The sequence below is a fragment of the Heterocephalus glaber genome, unplaced genomic scaffold (genome assembly GCF_053883595.1).
Source record: "Heterocephalus glaber isolate CG9 unplaced genomic scaffold, H.glaber_assembly_v1.0 deba00001457, whole genome shotgun sequence".
Classification (NCBI taxonomy): domain Eukaryota; kingdom Metazoa; phylum Chordata; class Mammalia; order Rodentia; family Bathyergidae; genus Heterocephalus; species Heterocephalus glaber.
The window spans coordinates 24,760,536-24,782,350 of NW_028258305.1; the positions used below are offsets into that span (position 1 = coordinate 24,760,536).

Consider the following 21,815-nt stretch of genomic DNA (forward strand, 5'->3'; position numbering starts at 1 on the left):
TACTGCTTTGTGTCATTTTTATATGGTACTGGGAAGCTTAGCCTTTATTGTAGCAAGCACTGCTTATAAATTAAGTTCTCTGATTTTGTATTCAGTAGTCGTTCAGATTACATAGATATCATAACCTTAGATGTCTTAGGAAAGCAGACTAATATTAAAATTTTAACTGGTAAGGATAAGATTTTTCTGATTTATGGAGGCTTTCAATATTGCATTTGGTGAGCCAGAAGATTTTTGAATATTGATAAATTTCAGTTTAAAATTTGATATTTATCTATATGATATTGGTACCACACTCAGTGTTATCCATTGACGTTTTTTCCATAGGTAACCCAAGTGGTAATCAAGCCTTGCTTCTGCTGCGCAGCTGTGGTTCCCTCTTGCCTGAGATAAGTTTTAAGGAGAGAACAGATTTTGTCCATAAGATATGGGACAGACTTCAGGAATTGGGTATGACTGTTTGAGTGTGTGATGTGTATAAAAGGTGTGGATATTTTTTCTTTGTGTAAAAGAATATTTCTTTACATAAATACTGTAATTCAATTTTATGGAAGGGCTACTTAATTTGAAATTTGTTGGTAGTGTTTTTATTTGATGAGTTATAGTGACATCTAGGGGCATTAAGAATAAAATAATTTTTGTAACAAGTAGTACGAACTTGGTAAGTGAAAAAAATAAAAAAGTATGAAATAGAAAGGTATTTGGTCGATCAAAGTAAAAATTCCACATACAGTTTGACCAAGCAGTTCCATTTGTTAGAATTTAGGTACAGATAAACTCACATGTGCAGAAGAATATTCTTCTTTGTAACTTGTTTGTAATAGCAAAAATTGGAATCAATGCTGATGTCTCTCACTGGGGATTAGATAGATAAATTATAGAGCATCGGTAATAGAATAGGCACCTCAAAAATGAAGGATCTCTTCATATACTGATAGGATATTCTTCAAAATAAAAAGATACAGAACAATTTATATAGTATGATACCATTTTGAAGCAGTACTTTTTTCTTATATGCACATGCATACAATATTAACAGTTCTAGGATGATGAACACTCCATACAATTTTTACATTTATGTACTGTTTCAGCTTTCAACCATATGAGCATAGTAATATTCAAAAATTAAAGTAATTTATAGGAACTTTTGTTAAAATTTAGTGTTCATTTCTGACATTAAAAAAACCTTAAATGGATGCTTCTCTTTTTTTGTTTTTTGGTGGAACTGTGGATCGAACTTAGGACCTTGTGCTTGCAAGGCAAGCGTGGCACCACTGAGCTAAATACCCAGGGCTAAACGGATGCTTCCTTTAACATGTTAAAATCTAAAGCTATGAAGTACAAGTATTTTGTATAATGTAATAAAATATGAACCACTACTAGAAATTATTGGGGTTTTTTTGGTACCGGGGATCAAACTTGGGTCCTTGTGCTTGTGAGCAGGCAGCGGAACCACTGAGCTAAATCCCCGTCCCAGAAATTATTGTTTACTAAGTGATATGATTGTTTAACTGTAAAATTCTAGAAAATCAGTTTACAGTAATTAGTTGGACATATTAAATGTTTGAGAATCCTTAAAATTTTTAGTTATAAAATAAAAATGATAGAAGATCCAGTTAAGGGTAGTCACAAATATATAAACTACCTGGGCCTAGCCTTCAAAAAAATGTGGGGGCCCTCTATGAAAAAAACATAGAATAAAGACAGATCCTTACCTCTCAGTTTTTTGTTTTTGTCTTCTGAGACAAGGTCTCATTATGTAGTTCTGGCTGGCCTTGAACTCAGGACAGTTTTCCTGCCTCAGCCTCCTGAGTGCTGGGATTATATGCATTTGCTACTATGCCCAGACTCCATCCTCAGAATTTTAAATTCATCTAGAGTTCTTTTTGGTGACAAGTTCATTTTTTAAAAGTTTAAAAAATTATGATGAATTTCAGAATGGAAAAGGATTTTTGTAAGTTAAAAAGCAGAAAAGTGAAGATAAAGGATTATAAAAATTAGAAATTTCTAGGGTTAGGGATATAGTTGAGTGGCAGTATGTTTGCCTAGCATGCATGAGGCCCTGGATTTGATCTCCAGCACTACAAAAAGGAAAAAAAAGGTCTACATAACTGTCATGCAATTAAAAAGCATGTTGAAATGGGAAAAATAGTTGCAGAAAAGATTATATACTAAGATATAAAAGGTCTTTTGTATGGCAGTAGTAACATTAACAGTTTCTAATTTAAATATATATTACTTTCTGTTATAATTATTGTCAGATATCCTTCCTTAATACTGCATTTATTTTTTCTGCCAGGGATCGAACTCAGGACCTTGTGCTTATGAGGCAGGCATGGTGCCACTGAGCTAAATCCCAGGCCCCAATACTGTATTTATTCTGAGAGTGAAATTCATAGTTTATTTTCCTCTTTGCCAGTAGCATGGTACTTTGTACATAACGATGCTTGATACATACTTGTTGAATTAACATTGCCAGATTCGGGGCTGGGGATTTAGCTCAGTGGTTCCGCTGCCTGCCTCGCAAGCGCAAGGACCCTAGTTCAATCCCTGGTACCAAAAAAAAAAAACATTGCCAGATTTCTTGTAGATTTCCAGTGTGACTTGTTCACAGACTTTTACCTCACATGGTTCAAAATTCAAAAGATTTAGTAGGTTATAGTGATTTTTATCAGTCACATCTAACTGTAAAACGGTTTTCTAAGAGAAAACTCACATTTTGGAAAAGGATAAATGTAGTATTTTTAGAAAACCATTTCTTGGAAGAGTATTAAAAATCATTTACAGTATTTGGGATTGAAAAAATCAGTAGAGTTCTGATTTAGAGACAAAAGGTTGGAATAAAGACAACTAATAACTATAGGCCTTTGGGCCATAGGCAATTGGATAAGGACATGAAATTTACTTCATGAAAACTAGGAAAACTTATTAACCTAGATTGAGATGATGATTATGGTGTCACAGTTGAGTGGTAGCCCTGATTGATGTGGACCCCCCCTAGGCTGTGTGGATACAAAGGGAAAATGAGGCATAGGGTTACAAGTCAGTGAAGCTAGTAGACTAGAAAGAGTGTTCAGCAACTAAGATGGAAAGAGTCTTTCATACAAAGGTGTTGAGTAGCATGGTAGTAAAATAAGAAAAATTACCAACAACACTTGCTTTTTTTTTTGGTACTGGGGATCGAACTCGGGACCTTCCACTTGCAAGGCAGGTGGTGGCACCACTGAGCCCAATACCACTTGTTTCAAAGAACTGTAGTCACAATCCATCTGTGAAATAGTGAAGGCTGCTTTATATAGGAAAATCTTTCAGTCACTTAAATATAGAAGTATTGTTGACATTTTCTACCAGAAAGAAAACACTGTGCTTCATAGCCAAGAGACCTTTTAATAAATATCTGAACAGGCAGTTACTTAGAACTGTAAAGTAATTCGGTTATTACGTCTTACATGCTTAAGTTGCTCTGTTCTGGCAGGATATTTGTATACTGTGTGTGGGTCTAAGTGTTAAGATAAATGGGTGAAATGGTACAGTAAAAATTTAGGTACAGATGACTTCAGTTGTGATAAAGGATATGATTTTTAAATGTTGGTGTAAAAATCTGATTTAAATTTTATTTGTAGGTACTGTGTATGATGTGAGTCACTACAATGCTTTACTCAAAGTCTATCTTCAAAATAAATATAAATTTTCACCTACTGATTTCCTGGCAAAAATGGAGGAAGCAAATATTCAACCAAATCGAGTATGTAGATCAACTACTGTGCATATTGACTGGTCATATCTCCTCCAACACCCCTTTTTTCTAAACTTACAAAAACAATATTAAGAAAAATTAACCAACCTATTTCATTGATAGGTGACCTACCAGAGACTGATTGCTGCTTACTGTAATGTAGGAGATATTGAAGGTGCCAGGTAAGAAGCTATAAATGTAGGTGTATGCAAACAAATTTGTAAATTTTGTAAAGGTAGAATATATTTATTCTGCTTATTTTTGTAGTGTCTTTTTAATAAGGGTAATTATTTCAGAAGTATTTTAATGTAGCAAATTTGGTAATACAACTTAGATAAATAAAATTGTATAAGAGGGAAAGATAAAAATTGCTGTTTCAATTAAAAAATGCTGTGGTTTTATTGGAGCAGAGGCATGAAATTCTTGATGTATTAAAGCTGGCTTCTTGCCTTTTAAAAGAATATTTTCTAAGGGAAATGTTTTTAGCCATTTCAGCAGTTCATTTATAAAACTAGGAATATTCTTGTTGTCTCATTGATTCATATAAAATCAATTGCAACTGCATTTCTCTGCTTATGTACAGTTTATTGCCACTTTTGGATTGAAGGCTTGTGATATAAGGATAAATTGAAATGTGCTATCTTACTTTTAAGTAAATGTTATTAAATTTTGTGCTTTTTAAAGGTTAATTACTAATGCAGAACAATTAGCCTTTTAAAAAACTACCTAATATTTTTAGCAAGAGCACTTCAACATTATTGATAGTTCAAGTAGTAGGGTTTTATGAAAAGGGGATCAGTTTTATTTATTGTAGTTTTTAAAACAAGCATGTGTTAAATAAATATAACTCCAGGGCTAATGTATACATGTGAAAAGTGTCTGGTATACTTTTAAGGAGTGTCATTTCTTTTTTTTTTTGCAGCAAGATTCTTGAATTTATGAAGAATAAGGACCTTCCAGTTACAGAGGGAGTATTCAGTGCTCTTGTTACAGGGCACGCAACAGCTGGGTAATATTCAACCTAAGGTTTTGGTTTTTATCCAAGGTTTTAAGCTTTAGAAAATTATAGAAAAATTCAAATAACATTTTATCTGTACTTCAGAAAAGATCTGGACTGTGTAAGTCAGAACATATTGGTATTTTAATAACTTGCTCTTGTTTATACAAAACTTTTAAATAAGTTTAAAAAATTGGCCTTAAGATGAGAACACACCTGTAATCCTAGCACTTTGGGAGGCTGAAGTAGGATTGCAAGTTCTGGCCCAGCATGGGCAGCTTATGATTTAGTGAATCCCTTTCTCAAAATAACAAATAAAAGGCCTGGGAATGTAGCTTGTTTCCAAGCCCCTTGATCCAGTTTTTGGTACTGAAAAAGGAGAAAAAGTTCAGCTTGATCTGAAGTAAGATATTTTTAGTTTTCATGAGGAGTTTACAAAATGTTATTCTTGAATAAGGTAAATACATCTGAGTCATAACATACTTAATGTAATAAGTACTGTACATTATTTAATATCTGTGTAAGTAGTATATAATTTATTGGGGAAGGAAAGTTACATATAAAAATTTCAGATGTTAGGGATGAGGATTTAGCTTAGTGTTATAGCGTGCTTGCCTAGTATGCATGAGGCTTTCGGTTTAATCCCTACAAGTGAAAAAAGATATTTCAGGTGTTTATGATCTTTATTATTTCAAAATATACAATCAGTTTAATATATATTTATCTTTGTTTGGCATCATAATTCAAGTACTTAAAATTGTTGATTTTAATAAACACTAGTAATGTGCTTTGTTTTGTTTTGTTTTTTGAGACCGTGTCTTGGTTTGTAGTTCAGGATGGCCTTGAACTCACTATGTAGCCCAGACTGGCCAGGAACTTACAGTGATTCTCCTGCCCCAGCCTCCCAAGTGCTGGGATTATAGGCGTGCACTATCATTCCCAGCTGCTAATACATTTTAGATTAATTTTATCATGTTTTACAGTATTATAATCTATTTTATGTTTTTTGAATTAACTTCTAGAGATATGGAGAATGCAGAAAATATTCTGACAGTGATGAGAGAGACTGGAATTGAGCCTGGTCCAGACACATACCTGGCCTTATTGAATGCATATGCTGAGAAGGGTGACATTGATCATGTAAAGCAGGTATGACTTTCATCATGTAAATAAACAACATCATTTTTATAAACTTATGTTTTACATTAAGCAGAAAAGCGCAGAACTCTTTTTAAAGCTCATTATAGAGTAGTAGTTAAGGAAAATTCTTTGTTTGGTACCTTGATGGTTATTGTTAAAATATTTCCTTTTTAAAGAAGTCTTAAATAGAGAGATAGTGCTTTTGCAGAAGGGAGGGGGACCAAGAGATAGAGAGAGGGGGAGGCAGAGGAGTGGAAAGGGATCAGAAAAGAATTTAGATGTGTTATGTCCATGTACCACCTCTTTGCGAGGAGTGTGATCATAGGAATGTGATCATAGTGTACTGCAAACATGCACTAATAAAAAAGGAAGAAAATGAAGTTCTGAGTCTTTTGATGCTATTTGTTCCTAAACTTTTGAATATTGGCATTTTTATTTATTTAGCTTTAATAATTAAGAAACCATTGGTTTTTAACTTCTTGTTCTAATTTCTGGAACTGTTTGCAGACTCTAGAGAAAGTGCAGAAGTCTGATCTGTACCTTATGGACCGTGATTTATTGCAACTTATCTTTAGCTTCAGTAAAGCTGGGTATCCTCAGTATGTTTCAGAGGTTTTGGAAAAAATTACCTATGAAAGAAGATATATTCCAGGTATTTTTTTAAAAATCCCCCCCCCCCGTGACAACTTTTTTATTTTATTATTTTGTTTTTGTTATATTTTGGGGGGGGGCTTTACTTTTAATACTTTAGCAATTAGAGGGAAGTCTTCTTTAACTTGATCTTTTCTTCTACATTTGAAAAGCATTTCATCTTTGTTAAAATTTCCTTGGCTTTTTCAAAGTCATCTTGTTCAAAAGCTTTGCTCACATGTTCAATAAATTCGTTCTGTTTAGCTCTGACAGTGGATTCAGTCTCTTCTATGGCAGCTTCATTTTGAGCTTCTGCAAGTTTTTCATTAATTTCTATTATTTCCATGAGGAGCTGATTGTCCATTTCATAATCTGTCCCTTCAGGAATCTCTATTCCATGGAACCTTAGCTTACTAGGTATAATCCTCTTCTCAGTGGGGCCAGAAGAGTCTTATAGGCATCATTCACCAAAGTTGAATGTTTCTCTGATAATTCCTTTTCGACTGGGGCCTCTGGCTGAAGAGATCTGGGTGAACAAGATGCTGGAGTTGCTGGTACCTATGCTGGAGCTTTGTGGTGTCAGTTCTGAAGGAATGGTTGCAGTTCAGCTCTGCCCACACTTCCTCTCCTCTTTCCAAGCTTCTGAACCCCTTCCCTCGAGCTCTGCCTGTCACCGTCTCCATCCTTTTCCCACATGTTCCGCCCCTCCAATGCAACCCCGTCCCTCTAGTTCCTAAAAATTTTTTATTTACATGATTTTTATACAAGTATCAATTGCTATTTCTTACATGGCATAAGGGCATACTCTAACAATAGGAGATTGTGGTTAGTGAACATACGTTTTTTAGAAATTAGCTAAATAAGCTAAAAACTGGGAGTTAATGAGGATGTGGGAATGTTATTTAAAAGTGTTTTATTGTTATTTAGGCAGACATATCCTTTTGGTATTTGCAATTCCTAATTTTGTCTTTAGTAATGATTGCCATGTGAAAATACTGTTCAGTTTAATAACAAAAGATGTCTTTGTTTTCTTTGCAGATGCAATGAACCTCATTTTGCTTTTAGTCACTGAAAAATTGGAAGATACAGCATTGCAAGTTTTATTAGCATGTCCTGTATCGAGGGAAGGCAGTCTGACTAACTTTGGCAATTTCTTTTTACGACATTGTGTGACCATGAATACGGTATCCTGTCCATTTCTGCTTTGTAGATGGTGTAATTGGCAGTAAAATAAGATTCTTTAAAATATAAAAAAAAATTACAAGATTAGACCAATTATAAATATTATAAAAATCTGTATTTGTATTGTAAGATTTGTTGTGTGGTAAAAAGGATGAGAGGTTCAAAATTTTTGACTCCAAAGTGGTAGAATATTTTCAGGAGGTCAAGTAGTAGAATATTTGCCAATGTAGTTGATAGGACTTTGTTTCTCCAGCCTGCAGAGAAACTGATAGACTACTGTAAGAAGTTGAAGGATGCCCAAATGCATACTACTCCTTTGCAGTTCACACTCCACTGTGCTTTACAAGGCAGTAAAACAGGTACTGTATTGTTTTAATTAAAACCAACATCAACGTGTTTTGTAGAGGTCACTTGGGTGATATTTTGTGATATCTTTTTCAGATTTGGCAAAAACTCTAATAAAGGCTTTGAAAGAAGAAGGTTTTCCTGTCAGAACTCACTATTTCTGGCCTTTGCTAGTTGGACATCAGAAGGAGAGAAATGTTCAAGGTTAGGTTTGCCCTTTTTTGATTTGTAACTGTTCAGAGAGCTGTATAGAAGTTTGTATATACATTGGATTGAGTTCTTTGGGAAAGCATACTTATTCTTGAGTATTAGATCTTATGTGAATGTGAAATTGTGTTAAATCATAGTGAAGTATTATGTAAGCATTTAAAAAACACATGGATTTTATTTTTACATCTGACCTTTATATTCAAACTTAATGGGTCTAGTTTTAAACAGTAGTACATTATTTTAAAAACTCTTTAGTGTTTGAAATTAGTTTGTCTAGCCTTAAGAAAGTTATGTGTAATCTGGTTCCTGAGAACAGAGTGTGGCCATTTTCTTTGTGGACCAGTTTATTCTTAACTGAGCTTAGGTTACAATAACAGGAAAAACAAGAAAACTTTTATTGCAGAATGAGTGCTCATGACCTGACAGCCTGCTGATTGAAGGAAAGAAATGTTCAGTCTTTCAGGTACTTAAGTACGTTTAAGCATTTAGCATACTTTTCCCTTGTACACATGGGATGTCTATAGGATATGAATAAGAATTGAACAAATATTAAATTTTAGAGTACAGTATCTAATTCCTTGGTTTGCATTATTGGTAATTCAGAAAGAGTAGTCTCATAAAAAGGTGCTTTTAACAGAAGTACTTCCCCCCTTGGGGAAACAAAAAATGGTCTTTTTCATTTTATCTCGCAGTATAATGTGCTTTGGAATGAGATGCAGAGTTGTTAGTGTGACATTAGGTGACAAACAGAATGCACAAACAACAAAAAAAGTGCTTTTAGCAGACTTTCATATTGCAATTTTATTTTAAATATATAGCTGTCTTCTGGTTTAAAGGAAATAGTGAAGTGAAACAAGTATTCCCTAATTGTTTCTGGCTATAAAAGTCTCTAAATCCTTTTTAGAGAAGTCTTTATGAAAACAATATGCTAGTTGATTAACTCTTTGTCTATCCTCTAGTTCTGAAAGCTCCAAGAAGTAATCTTTTAACTCGGTATTTTTGAAGCATAGAAAGTTTACATCATTCCATCAAACTCTGGGTATATTAGCATTGTTTACACAAGTGTGAAAATACTTTTGGTGCTCTTTTGAAATGTTTATCAGGTAAATTTGCCTTCCTAAACCATATCATGGCATCTAGACTTGAATTGGCTACTACATTATTATTACTTAGTAAACATACAAGAATTTAGGTAATTTCTTCCCATAGTCACAGCTAGTTGAACTAGTAGAAGATGGGCTTTATCTTGAATCCATTTTTCTTAGAATCTGAGAATATAGATTTCAGAGTTACCTTGTTGAAAACACGTTAAATTAATGATTGAACTGAGGGCCACGGGGATTCAGAGACTAACCTTAGGTTCTGTAATCTCACTGTCAGTTGTGCTGGGAATAGGGTGGAGAATTTCTGTCTTCCTGTTTAAATACTCTTTTTATACCATTATAACTTCATAGTAGACTTGTAAATATTATGCTGTATGTATTTTATAAAAATTCTTAGCTATCCTTGAGAAATTAGGTGCCATTTTTTACATTAAGAACATTTGAAAAAAGAGTTACTAAATTGTTTACTCAGTGAAGATTTTACCTGGAAAAATACAGAAACTTATGCTGTGTTGAGAAATAATGACATGAGAGTACAAGAGATTATTAGTTGATTTACATTTTTAAAAAACCTAGATAGTGAAATATGTGTTGGGATCTTTCATGCAAAAGGGAAATGGTATATGTAGTTTCTATAATTTAAGGTTCTTTTTAGTTTAGTAGACTTGTTCTTTGTCTAGTGAAAGTCATATATTAATTCTTAGAAATAACATAAAAAAGATAATGATTTCAGTGATGGAGGATGTGCAGAGTATTTAATAAAAAATAAACCCTTTGAGAAATCAAAAAAAGATATTTAGTGACAGATAAAACTAAACGCATAATTTTCCACAGTAGGATGATCAAATTTCTGTTGAATTTTCCTGGTTGCCAATTTAGCCATCTTCTGCCTTTAAATGAGATTCTAATAATGACTTATTCCTGGCTCATCTTACTAGTAATTTCCTCTGTGGCAGAAATGGAAAAGTCACCATTTAGACCTGGGTTTTTGTTTTGTTTTGTTTTGTTTTGTTTTTTGAGACAATCTTACTATGCAGTTCAGGATGCCATTGAACTCCCTATGTAGCCTAGGCTGGCCTTGAACTTATGGCGATCCTCCTGCCTTAGCCTCCCAAATGCTAATGATTATGGTTGTGCAGCACCACCGTGCCCGGCTAAAAGTCACCATTTAGAATAATGCATTTTCAGCAAGTTGGACTAAACAACGGGAGCCCAGAATGACAAGGGATCTACATCCTTTAGTATAGTTAGAAGACAAAAACAAGAATGAAAAAGGAACAATATCATTGTTCAGAGTTTATAGAATTTTACTTAGAAAAATCCAGCCTACTATAGACCTAGGCTATATATTACAGCCCTTTGCTTCTAGGCTGCAAACCTATACAACATAACACTACTGAATTTTTTTAGGCAATTGTAATACAGTAAGTACACAGTCACAAGGTGATAGGAATTTTTCAGCTCCATTATGATCCTATGGGACCGCCATTGTGTAATTGGTCATTGACTGAAAAGTCATTAAACTGCATGACTGCACAGTGTCTGTCTCTCTGTGTGGGGCTTAGCTTATTTAGCATAATGTACTTCAGGTTTATCCATGTTGCTGCCAATTGTGAGATTTCTTTTTAAAAGCTGGTATTATTACATAGACACACACACACACATACATACACTATGTTTCCTTTTTTGTGTGTGTGGTGGTGCTTGGGATTGAGCCCAGGGCCTCTCACATGCTAAGGAAGTGCTTTACCACTGAGCTGCATTCCTAGCCCTACAACATTTTCTTTTCTCAATCTATCCGTCACCAGCCTGTTGTTACCTCATCTTAGCCATTGTGAATAGCGCTGCAGTGCACATGGATAGTAGGTATTCCTTTGAGATAAAGGTAGATCGCTGGGTCACATAGTAGTTCTTAAGTTTTTGAGGAACTTGCATAATGTTTTCCCTAAGGGACAGACCAATTTACATTTCTACCAACAGTTCACTAAGGTTCCCTTTAGCATTTTCTGTTTTTTGATAAATCTCATTCTGGGTTTTTGTTTGTTTTTTGTGGTGCTGGGGACCAAAACCAGGACCTTGTGCATGCTAGGCAGGCACTTTAAGACAGCTTCACCCCCAAAGCAACAGTAGCTATTCTGACAGGTGTGAGGTCTAACGCATTAGGGTTTTGATTTTCATTTCCCTGATGATTAGTGATATTGAGCATTTTTTTGCAAACCTGTTTGCATGTCTTCTTTAAAGAAATGTGTATTCAGGTCTTTTGCCCATTTAAAAAAAAATTTTGGGGGGCTATTAAGTTTTAAGACTTTCTTAACTATATTAGATACTTAGCAGATATTTAGTTCACAAATACTTTTGTTCTATACTTGCCTCTTCATTTTGTTGATTGTTTCTTTTGTCACCCTGATGCTTTTAGTTTGTTGTAATATCACTTATTTTTGCTTTTGTTGCCTGTGCTTTGGTGTCAAATCCAAAAAATTATTGGTAAGATCAGTGTTTTCTTCTAGGAATTTTATGGGTTCTTTTATAGATTATAGTTTAAATCCTTATTCCATTTTGAATTGTGTAAAGTTAGATAAGGGTCCTGTTTCATTCTTTTGCATGTGAATATTCAATTTTCCCAGCACTATTTATTGAAGAGATATTCTTTCTTCATTGTATTTTTTTTGGTGTGGGTTTATTTTTGGTACTGGGGATCAAACTTGGGTCCTTGCGCTTGCGCAGTCTTCGTTGTATTTTTGATGTCTTGTCAAAAATTATTTGACTAGCCTGGTGTAGCACACGCCCATAATTCCATCACTTGGGAGGCTGAGGCAGGAGGTTGGCCATGAGTTTGAGGTCAGCCTAGGCTAAATAGTGAGTTTAAGACCAGCCTGGACTGCATAGCGAGACCCTGTCTCAAAAAAATTAGCTGATTTTTATGCTATGTTCAGGGTTCTCTGTTCTGTTCGTTGGTCTGTTTTTAGGTAATATTAGGTAATTTTACACATATTGAACTCATCAAAGTTAAAATACTCTATCCATAGTCTGAATTTTTATCTAAAAATTGTGCAGATATTTAATAATGTTGTTAGACTTACCTGTATCTTTCTTAACTCAGAATTTATAATCAGGTATTTGTTCTAGAGTGCTTTATATGACAAACTTACAGATACATAATTTCTTTTTTGGGTACTGGGAATCAAACTCAGGACCTCATGCTTGCCAGGCAAGCACTGTGTCGCTGAGTTACATCTCTAGCTCTAGAAATCTCATTTTTCTGTAAGAGATATTGTGGGTCCAGAACAAGGACTTTTAGGGGAAGTTTTAATAATGTGAAAGTCGTGCAACTAAATGATAAATTTTAAAAAGGGAAATAAACGTGTCCTTTTTACCAAACTGTGGCCTCTGTCAAATTAGGTGATACCCAAGTAGTTTTCTAGAATCAACTGGATTTAATATCAAGAAATCAGTTCATACTATGTGAAGCTAATTGTGGCTTTGGAAAATGTGAAATGACTTTTAAAAGTTAGTGAAGGAAAAAAAAAAAAGTTAATGAAGGGGGCTGGGGATTTAGCTCAGTGCTTCCACTGCCTGCCTTTCGATCCCCAGTACCAAAAAAAAAAAGATAAAAGTTAGTGAAGATATTTTTGTGACTTAGGGTTAGAAGGAACAATTTACTAAACTTTTAAGTTTTTTTGTTTATTTTTGTTTTGTTTTTATGGTACTGGGGATTGAACCCAGTAGGTCAGAGCTCCGCCACTGAATTGTATCTCCTGCCTTTTAAATGAATTTTAAATACAATGAGATAATAATTCACTAGAATCAGTTCTCTATTCATTTTTCATTCTTAAGTTGTAAAATATGAAGTCAGAAGTTAGTAACAAATATAGGATTTTTTACTTAAGCTTATAGAAACTCCCCTTTTCTGTGTGTGATACTGGGGGTTGAACTTGGAGTGCAGTACCCCTGAGCTATATCCTCAGACCTTTACTATTTTGTTTTTTGAGACATGAAATACCCAGGCCGGCTTTGAACTTGTGATCCTCTTGCCTCAGCTTCCCAAGTAGTTGGGATTGTAGGGATGTGCCAGCAGTCCCTGCTAAACACACTTTTTGAAACTGGTTTTATCTTTGACAAATACTCTTATGCCATTCTCACAATCGCTTTTCACTGCCCCTTGTATTCTTTTTTTTTGGTACCAGGGATCAAACTCAGGGCCTTGGGCTTTCGAGGCAGGTGGTGGAACCACTGAGCTAAATCCCTGGCCCATGCCCCGTGTATTCTTGTCAAATTTTACTGTGTAAGTCCATCACTGCTTTGATTATGCTAATTTTTTTTCTTTTTTGAGACTAGGTCTCACTACGTAGCACAGGCTGGTTTTGAACTCATGGCATTCCTTCTGCCTTGGATCCCCCAAGTGCTGGTGTTACAGCCATACACTGCCACACTTGGGGATGCTAATGTTTTATAATCATTATTCATTTGGGGTGCTAGAAGTGTTAGGCCTCTTGCTTAATTGTTTTAAGTTTTCTTGTCATAATTTTTTCTGAGGGTAAGTTATTCTCTCTTTTAATTCATTAAGTTTATTGATACATTTTAGGTATACAGTATGGTGATATTCATCATTGGGAATAAGCACCTTTACATGATGTATCTGGTTCTTATTTTTTTAGGATACTTTCTTAGTAGTCAATAACAGGAAGATGAAGAAAGGAAGAATTAACTTTTATCATCATTTCTCCCACTTCTTTTGCTTTTCTGCCTTCTCTTAGATAAAATGCTGAGTAATTTTCCTACATTGTAATATAGAAAGTATTTGAACTGAACTTTCTGATCTTTTGTTACTTTATTCCAAGTTCTTCATTTCTGTATTTTACCTAACAGGTATAATTGATATCCTCAAAGCAATGCGTGAAGTGGGAGTAGAGCCCGATCAGGAGACATACGTAAATTATGTGTTGCCATCCTTTGATAATGTAGAGTCAGTACGTGTTCTTTTGCAGGTGAGTACTAGTGTGGTTTTGTTTAGTTGAAGAGACTATTTTTCTAATGTTTTATCAGTTTATAAAGATACAACTTTAGTAGTAAATTTGCAGCAAGTCTTTTTTTTTTGGTACCAGGGATTGAACTCAGGATCTTGCGCCTGTGAGGCAGGTGTGCTGCCACTGAGCTAAGTCCCCGGCCCTGGACCAAGTCTCTTAAGCTCTCTTTGCTTCAGTTTTCTTATATTGGGATAGTACTACCTGTCTACCTTGTGGGAGGTACACTATTGTGAATATCCGATGAGATCTTGTTAATGAAAACACTTTCTAAACTCTTATATCTGTTGTAACTATAAGTTACATGAAGCTATCTCCTAGGTTTTCTTAACCAAAAGCGTAGCAAGTGTTTACTAAATGTTCAGAAATCGAGGGTGAAGTTGGCTATGGTAGTGCATGCCTGTAATCTTAATATAGTGGAGGCTGAGACAGAAGGATCACAAGTTCAATATCAGTCTGGGCAATTTGGAGATTTAGTGGGACCCTGTCTCAAAATTTAGAAAAGGGCTGAGGATGTAGCTCAGTGCAAAGCCCCTAGGTTCAATCCCCACTATCAAAAAAAAAAAGTCATTGAGCTAAGGGCTGGTCATACGGTCATTTGTATATAATCTTTTAAAGCTTTGTAAAAATATTACTATTTTATATATATTTATGTATATATAAATGAAACGCTTTTTATTTTTAGGATGTGTTAAAAATACTTTTTGTTCATCAGCTTTAAACAGTATACAATATATTCATTGATAAACTAGAAGATCTTAATGTTAAAACGACTTAACTCGTCCACAGTTCTTTGAGTCAGACATTTTTATTTAAAATATGTATTCTTTCAGATGTAAATATGCTTAAGAAATCTCTTAGCAAGCAATGTTCGTATTCAGTGACTTTCCATTTGATAATTTTCGATTAGCAATATATGTCTGCAGATTCTTTTATGCTCTATGCTGATTTATTGTATGGCTGTACCATAATTATTTTTATTGTCTGTTATTATCCATGCAGTTTTTCATACTGTGCTATTATAAAATGATTCAATAAATATATTTGTGTGAAATTTTGGTTCATATACTTAAATTATTAAATAAATAACATTGGGACAAGTGGTGAAATACTTAAAGTCACTATACATTTCAAAATATTGGGCCAGGGATTTAGCTCAGTGGTTCTACCTCCTGCCTCCCAAGTGCAAGGTCCCAAGTTAGATTCCTGGTACCCCCCCCAAAAAAACAGCAAAAATTTCAAAATATCATTTTAGTTCTATTTGAATTTTTATTGAGAGAATTGTTCAGGGTCCTCAATAGTAAACTTCACAGAAAGAAAACACTCAAAGGATAACAGATTATCTGTGTTTATTTATTTATTATTTATTTATTTATTGGAACAGGGTCTCTGTAGTTCAGACTAGCCTCAAACTCAGCAATGCCTCAGCCTCCCAAGTGCAGCAATTACAGGTGTGCACCACCATGCCCAGTCCAGATTATTTGATTTTAGATAAGCATTTAATTTGGAATGTTGGGGCTCTGTCTTGAAGCTTTTGCCAAATTTAATTTTTTAGTTACACGTTTTTGTAGAAGTTTTAAAAATTGTAGATTATCAGAGAATATGGTGGTAAAAAGAAATGTTCAAGAAATGAGAAACCTGTATGGTATATTCATTGACATATGCTTTATTCCTAGGAAAATGAATGTCTACCTGAAAGTACTTCATTTGGTATAGCTGAATTGAGAAGTGAAGCAGTAAAAGGGAACTTAGACTTTGTTTTATCATTTTGTAAGTATGACCTATTAGCTTTAAACTTGACAGGTATTGATTTCTTTAAAGAATACTACTGTTTGTGTGTGTTTTTTTTTTTTTTTTTTTGGTACCGGGGATCGAACTCGGGACCTTCCACTTGTGAGGCAGGCGCCGGAACCACTGAGGTAAATCCCCATCCCTGACAGGTATTGATTTCAGTTACTATGAGGGCATGCAGGGTAGTTCATGCAGTGCAAGCAAGGAAGCTTGTATATTTTGTTAAAGTCAGACTGATGAGCAAGTTTGTGACGTGGAGATAGTTGGGAAGTAATTTTAAATTTGGAAGGACCTTTTAAATAACAGAGTGTTAAAAGAGTGAAGCCTGGACCTGAACCTGAAGGCTCAGATGCTGCTTATAATACAGAAGCTGATAGGTGACCTGGAGCAAGTTTCTTAACCTCCATTTGCTTCAGTGTCCTTAAATTGACATAGTGCTGCCTATCTGTCTTGGGAGAAGGATTGTGCAAATTGGATGCGATCTTGTTGATGAAAATGCTTTCTAAACTTAACATCTATAATTTTAACAGCTATTATGAAGAAACAAATGGTGAGGTTAAATGATTTATCCAAGCTAGTTAAAGTGTTTTGAGCCAAAAGCAAGATCTTCTGACTTAATTCTTTTCACCATAGCATATTTATTTATTTATTTATTTATTTATTTATTTATTTATTTTTGTAGCACCAAGGATCAAACTCCTCTGGACCTTGCGCTTGTGAGGAAGGTGCTGGAACCACTGAGCTAAATCCCCAGCAGCACATATTTATTTATTTTTGGTACCTGGGATCGAACTCGGGTCCTTGCGCTTGCGCAGCAGGGAGCGAAACCACTGAGTTAAATCCCTGGCCCTAGCACATTTTATTTTTTATTTTTATATATATATATATATATATATATATATATATTTTTTTTTTTTTTTTTTTTTTTTTTTTTTTTCTGGTACTGGGGATTGAACCCGGGAGCTTGCACTTGTGAGGCAGGCGCTGGAACCACTGAGCTAAATCCCCGGCCCGCACATTTTATTTTTAACAAGTAAAATGTTCCTTAAAGTTTTTGGTTTTTTTTTTCGGTATCAAGGACTGAACTCATGACATGGTACTTGTGAGGCAAGTTTCATAACCACTGAACTAAATCCCTGGCCCCAAGTCTTCATTTTTTGACATGACCATGATGTTAATTGCTAAGTTTTTGTCTCTTGTGAAAAATACATCATTTGAAACCAAAATCCACAAACATACCAATTTTTATCTCCCTAAAATGTTAAAAGTTAACCTCTAATAAATGCATAGCCAAATTTTATAGATAGAAGCTTTGTAAAACCAAGATTATTTTTACCTGTGTACATGTCATTGAAAATAGTTCATTAATTAAAAATAGTTAATATTGTGGGGCCTGGGATTTGGCTTTGTGGTTCCACCACTTACCTTGCAAGCGAAGGACCTGAGTTCAATCCCTGGCACCAAAAAAAAAAAAGTTAATATTGTAAGGAAAAGGCACAACGTCCAGCATGAAAATTGGTGACTGTTAGAGATATGGTTATGAGTGAAAGTTTGTGTGGTAATGCTGGCTGCATTCTGAGTGTGTTGATTTTGCCCTCCACTCTGTATAATACATAGATTTTCCATACTGACAAGATGAAAAAAGAAGCATTAGTGCAGGAGTCTGGCCTCTTATGGTGCCTACACAAGAGCTGCCTTTTCCTTTTATCATGCCATCTACTCCACTTTATTGTCAACCTCTTGATTTTTTTCAACTTGTTTGTTGCTAAGGAAACTAGATGCTTTTTTTGTTAACAGCCTTCCAGCTTGCTGATAATGTTTCTGGCTACCTTTTGAAGGAAAAAATAACTTGACAATATTCTGTGAAATATTATTTTGAACAGTATAAAAGTACATTTTTAAGAAGTTGTTTAATAAATTTGAAAAAGGAAAATGCCAGGGACAGACAGACTAAAGAATATTAGCACTTCCTCCTGTCAATACCTTTCCTTCCAACTTGGATTTATGGGTCTTTGAAGAACAGTTCTGTGATTGCTGCTACTTGCTTTGAGCAGCTCTTAGGTATGCACTGTTGGTTACCGCATCACAAGGACGGATTTTCTTGCTCGGGTTTGTGTGAAGTTCTAGGACACATCCTCCCATATGTATCTGTAGGCATGAAAGTTAATTTGATCAAGCAAAATTAAAGGTGGTAAGAGGCATGTGGTTGTGTCCACTTTAAAAGTCCTTGAATTACTAAGTGCAAATCATTTTAAAAATTATTTTTTAGGTTTTTTAGTACTATAAAATCACTGATAAGCTTAAGCTCCTGTTCAAGTGATATAAAAGTTGATCTAAAACAATTCTTCAGTGTGGGTTAATTTTTTATTTATACTTAAATGAGTTGAAAAAATTTTACACATGATTGTGATTCTTCCCGCCCATTAAAAAAAAATTAAATTATGCATATTGTTTCACTTAAATAGTATTCAGAATTTGCTTCAATTGTGAATTCCTCTCTCATTCTACTCATCTTGTATCATTCAGAAGCTACTTTACGTTTAGAATGAAAAGATTAAATTAGTTTCTTACAACATGATGCCTTTATAGTAAAATTGCAGAGAAAAATAAATTGAGGAAGTACCTTTGGTGATCTGTGCCTTCTAGTCATGGCAAAGGTTATATGAAGAAGCAATATAAAGGCCAGGTGTGATGGTGTTTGCCGTAGTTAGTCTCAGCACTTGGGAGACTGAAGCAGGAGGATGGTGAATTCAAGACCAGACTGGGTTACAGAGTGAGATTCTGTCTACAAATCTAGAAAATAGTGTAATGCCTGAGTCTTACACTGAGGCAAATATCAGTATAGAAACATGCAAGGTTGTTAACTGTTAAATAACAAAATGAGTAGTATAGAAAACAAATACTCAGAGAAGTAAAATATTAATACAAATTGGTTATAAAGACTTATTTTATTATGACTTTTATCAGGTCACTGATCATGGTGGAAAATGGGACGAGAAAGTATAAATAGTTCAGCAGAACGCAACAGTACTCTTACAATAAAAGTATGTTCTCACCACCTGTCTTTAAAGGACGAGTCATTACAAGTCTCTCTCTGTAGTATTAAAGTGTCCAGTAATTCCTGGCCTCACTTGTGTAGCAGCGTGATTCAAGTATACTGACATGTTAACCATTACCATTTATATAAGTTACATCACGAACATGAAGAAAAATGCTTAAAAGGATGGTGTATATTACAAATATGTACAGTGGTACCTTCCGTGATCCACAAACTTAAATTTGTTCTACGGTTTTGGAAAAGATGGCCATGTTTGTGTTTTTGTGGGAAACATGGCCACAGTTGTGTTTGTCACCTGATACAGTTTGCAAACAAAATATTTTGCCAAATACTTCTCTTTGTGAACCAAATTATTTGTAAACAAAAGCATTCACGACCCAAGGTACTACTATATTACCACATTATCTAATTAATTTTCTATGAAAACATTTTCATTTTTTAAATAAGATTTTTCAACTGAAAGTAGAAAGGTATCAAAAATGTTATTAAATAAGTTAATTCAGGGGTTTTTGATTGTTTGGTCTGAAATTTACTTGGTGATTTTTTTTTTTCTTTTGCAGTGAAGTCAAATACATTGCCTTTGTCATTTAATTCTTTGAGAAAAAGCCTAATTCTAGGCTTTAGGAGGTAAGATGAACAATTTAAGTGTTCTGTATTAGATTTGGACTTACTTCTTCTGTCCTTTTGATCTATTACATGGAGAATGACATACTTACCTGAAATAACTTTTTTATTTTTCCATTGATGTACATAGTTGAAATGAGTTTAAGGAGCCGTTCATATCATCTTTTCCAGATTTGGTAAAGATCTGTTTCCAGAAAGAAAATGCTGTTTGAAAATGACAGGTTGGAGTTAATAGTCAAAGTTATGTGTATATTCGGTTTACTTTTGAGCATTTCACTACAGGGTGACTTTTATTCTGTATAGTACTACTACCCTTCCCTGGGTGTTGAAGGAAACTTAATGATCTTTCCCTTCTTTATTTGTTATTTTCTGTTATTACAATGAGAAATCTGAGGTAGGCTAACTTTATTTTAAAAAGCAATGTATTTAGCTCACAGTTCTGGAGGTTCAAAGACTTCGACTTAGCTCTGGTGAGGGCCCTCTTGGCTGCAGCACATCATGGCAGATCACATCATGATGCAGTGAGGGCAAGAGGAAGAGATCACAGAGCAAAACAGGAAGCCAGAGAACAGTTGGGCAGTTGGGCTCACTCTCTTTTTTTGGGGGGGTGGTGTCACTCTTCATTCAGTCTGGCAGGAGCATCACATCAAGATGCAGTGAGGGCAAGAGGAAGAGATCACAGAGCAAAACAGGAAGCCAGAGAACAGTTGGGCAGTTGGGCTCACTCTCTTTTTTTGGGGGGGTGGTGTCACTCTTCATTCAGTCTGGCAGGAGCATAAGAGTCCCTTAGAACTTAGAAGTCTGGCTCCCAGTAACACAAGGACTCCCTTGTCAGACCCCATTCTTGACATCACCACACTGAGAACCAAACTTCTAACACCCCCGGGCCAAACTCAAACCATAACACTCTCCACTTCTGTTATTTTGAAAATACTCACACAAAGTTAAAAAAAAAAATTGCCTATATACTTTTTATCTAGAGTCACCAGTTAGATTGAACCCAGTCTCCTTTCTCTTAATAGTTCTACTGTATATATTTACACATGGATACCTTTTTTTTTTTGCCAAATCATTTATAGTTTTGGACATAACACAATCTCTCAGTATATATTCTTTAAGAATAAGATCATCTGAGATAGTACATAGTCCATATTCACATTTCTCTAGTTTAAAAAAATTTTCTTTTACACCTATTTTACTTTTTTTGTTGTTTTTTTTTTTGTTTTTAGGTACTGGGAATTGAACTCGGGACCTTGTGCTTGCAACGCAGGCACTGGAACCACTGAGCTAAATCCCTGGGCCCCTGTTTTACTTTTGACTGAAGATTCAGTTAAAATTCATCCATTACATTTAGATTGGTATGTTTCTTCTCTAAATCCAGAGCAATTCCCTTACCACCACCACCCCCTTTTTTTTTTGGCCGTACCAGGGATCAAACTCAGGACCTTGTGCTTGCGAGGCAGGCGGTGACGCCACTGAGCTAAATCCCTGGCCCTTTTGTTCGTTTTTTACCACATTAATTTTTGTTTTATGAAGAGTCCAGTCCAGGCTTGGTTCCCATATTTTGTAAATGTCTGATTTTTTTTTTTTTTCTCATGGAGAATCAAACATTTTTAGCAAGAACATCATAAGAGATGGATACTTCTTGTGTCATATGAAGGGATATGTCAGGGGTCCAGTATTAATGCTATCAGTTGTTTGATCATTTGGTTAGCTTTCTATTAATACAACAAAATTCTTGAGATAATTAACTTAGAAAGATTTATTTTAGCTCATGGGTTTAGATGTTCCAGTTTGAGCGATTGGCCCCATTGCTTTAGGCCTCTGTCAAGACAGCACATCATGGTAGGACCGTGCTGTGGTATAGAGGTGTTCACCTCCTAGCCAGGAAGCAAAAGGAAGAGAGAAAGGGCCTTGAGTCCCACAATAACTTGCCCCTCCTAAGGATGACATGACTTCCCAAGAGTGCCACCCTGGG

General features: G+C 34.9%; 1 protein-coding gene, 1 long non-coding RNA gene and 1 pseudogene across 4 annotated transcripts in view; 1 reads left to right on the forward strand and 2 right to left on the reverse strand.

The window, feature by feature from the left end:
- The window catches only part of Lrpprc (leucine rich pentatricopeptide repeat containing), a 112,030-nt gene that overhangs the window by 12,352 nt on the left and 77,863 nt on the right, over positions 1-21,815 (forward strand). For both annotated transcript variants that reach the window (XM_004839374.3, XM_021253809.2), the window contains exons 3-14: positions 328-450; positions 3,624-3,745; positions 3,860-3,918; positions 4,659-4,745; positions 5,756-5,882; positions 6,381-6,525; positions 7,542-7,687; positions 7,939-8,044; positions 8,127-8,234; positions 14,210-14,328; positions 16,041-16,134; positions 19,774-19,840. In XM_004839374.3, coding sequence (XP_004839431.1) covers positions 328-450; positions 3,624-3,745; positions 3,860-3,918; positions 4,659-4,745; positions 5,756-5,882; positions 6,381-6,525; positions 7,542-7,687; positions 7,939-8,044; positions 8,127-8,234; positions 14,210-14,328; positions 16,041-16,134; positions 19,774-19,840 — 1,303 coding nt within the window. The remainder of the gene's footprint in view (positions 1-327; positions 451-3,623; positions 3,746-3,859; positions 3,919-4,658; positions 4,746-5,755; positions 5,883-6,380; positions 6,526-7,541; positions 7,688-7,938; positions 8,045-8,126; positions 8,235-14,209; positions 14,329-16,040; positions 16,135-19,773; positions 19,841-21,815) is intronic.
- On the reverse strand, positions 6,628-7,006 carry LOC106008889 (iron-sulfur cluster co-chaperone protein HscB pseudogene; annotated as a pseudogene).
- LOC110347961 (uncharacterized) lies at positions 18,118-20,460 on the reverse strand. 2 transcript variants are annotated; one of them, XR_002392912.2, is made up of 4 exons: positions 20,273-20,460; positions 19,930-20,021; positions 18,779-18,948; positions 18,118-18,303 (listed from the first exon to the last, which is right to left on the reverse strand). It is a non-coding gene; the product is annotated as an uncharacterized LOC110347961 (long non-coding RNA). The 2 variants fall into 2 exon arrangements; XR_002392913.2 differs by having other exon boundaries at positions 19,930-20,041.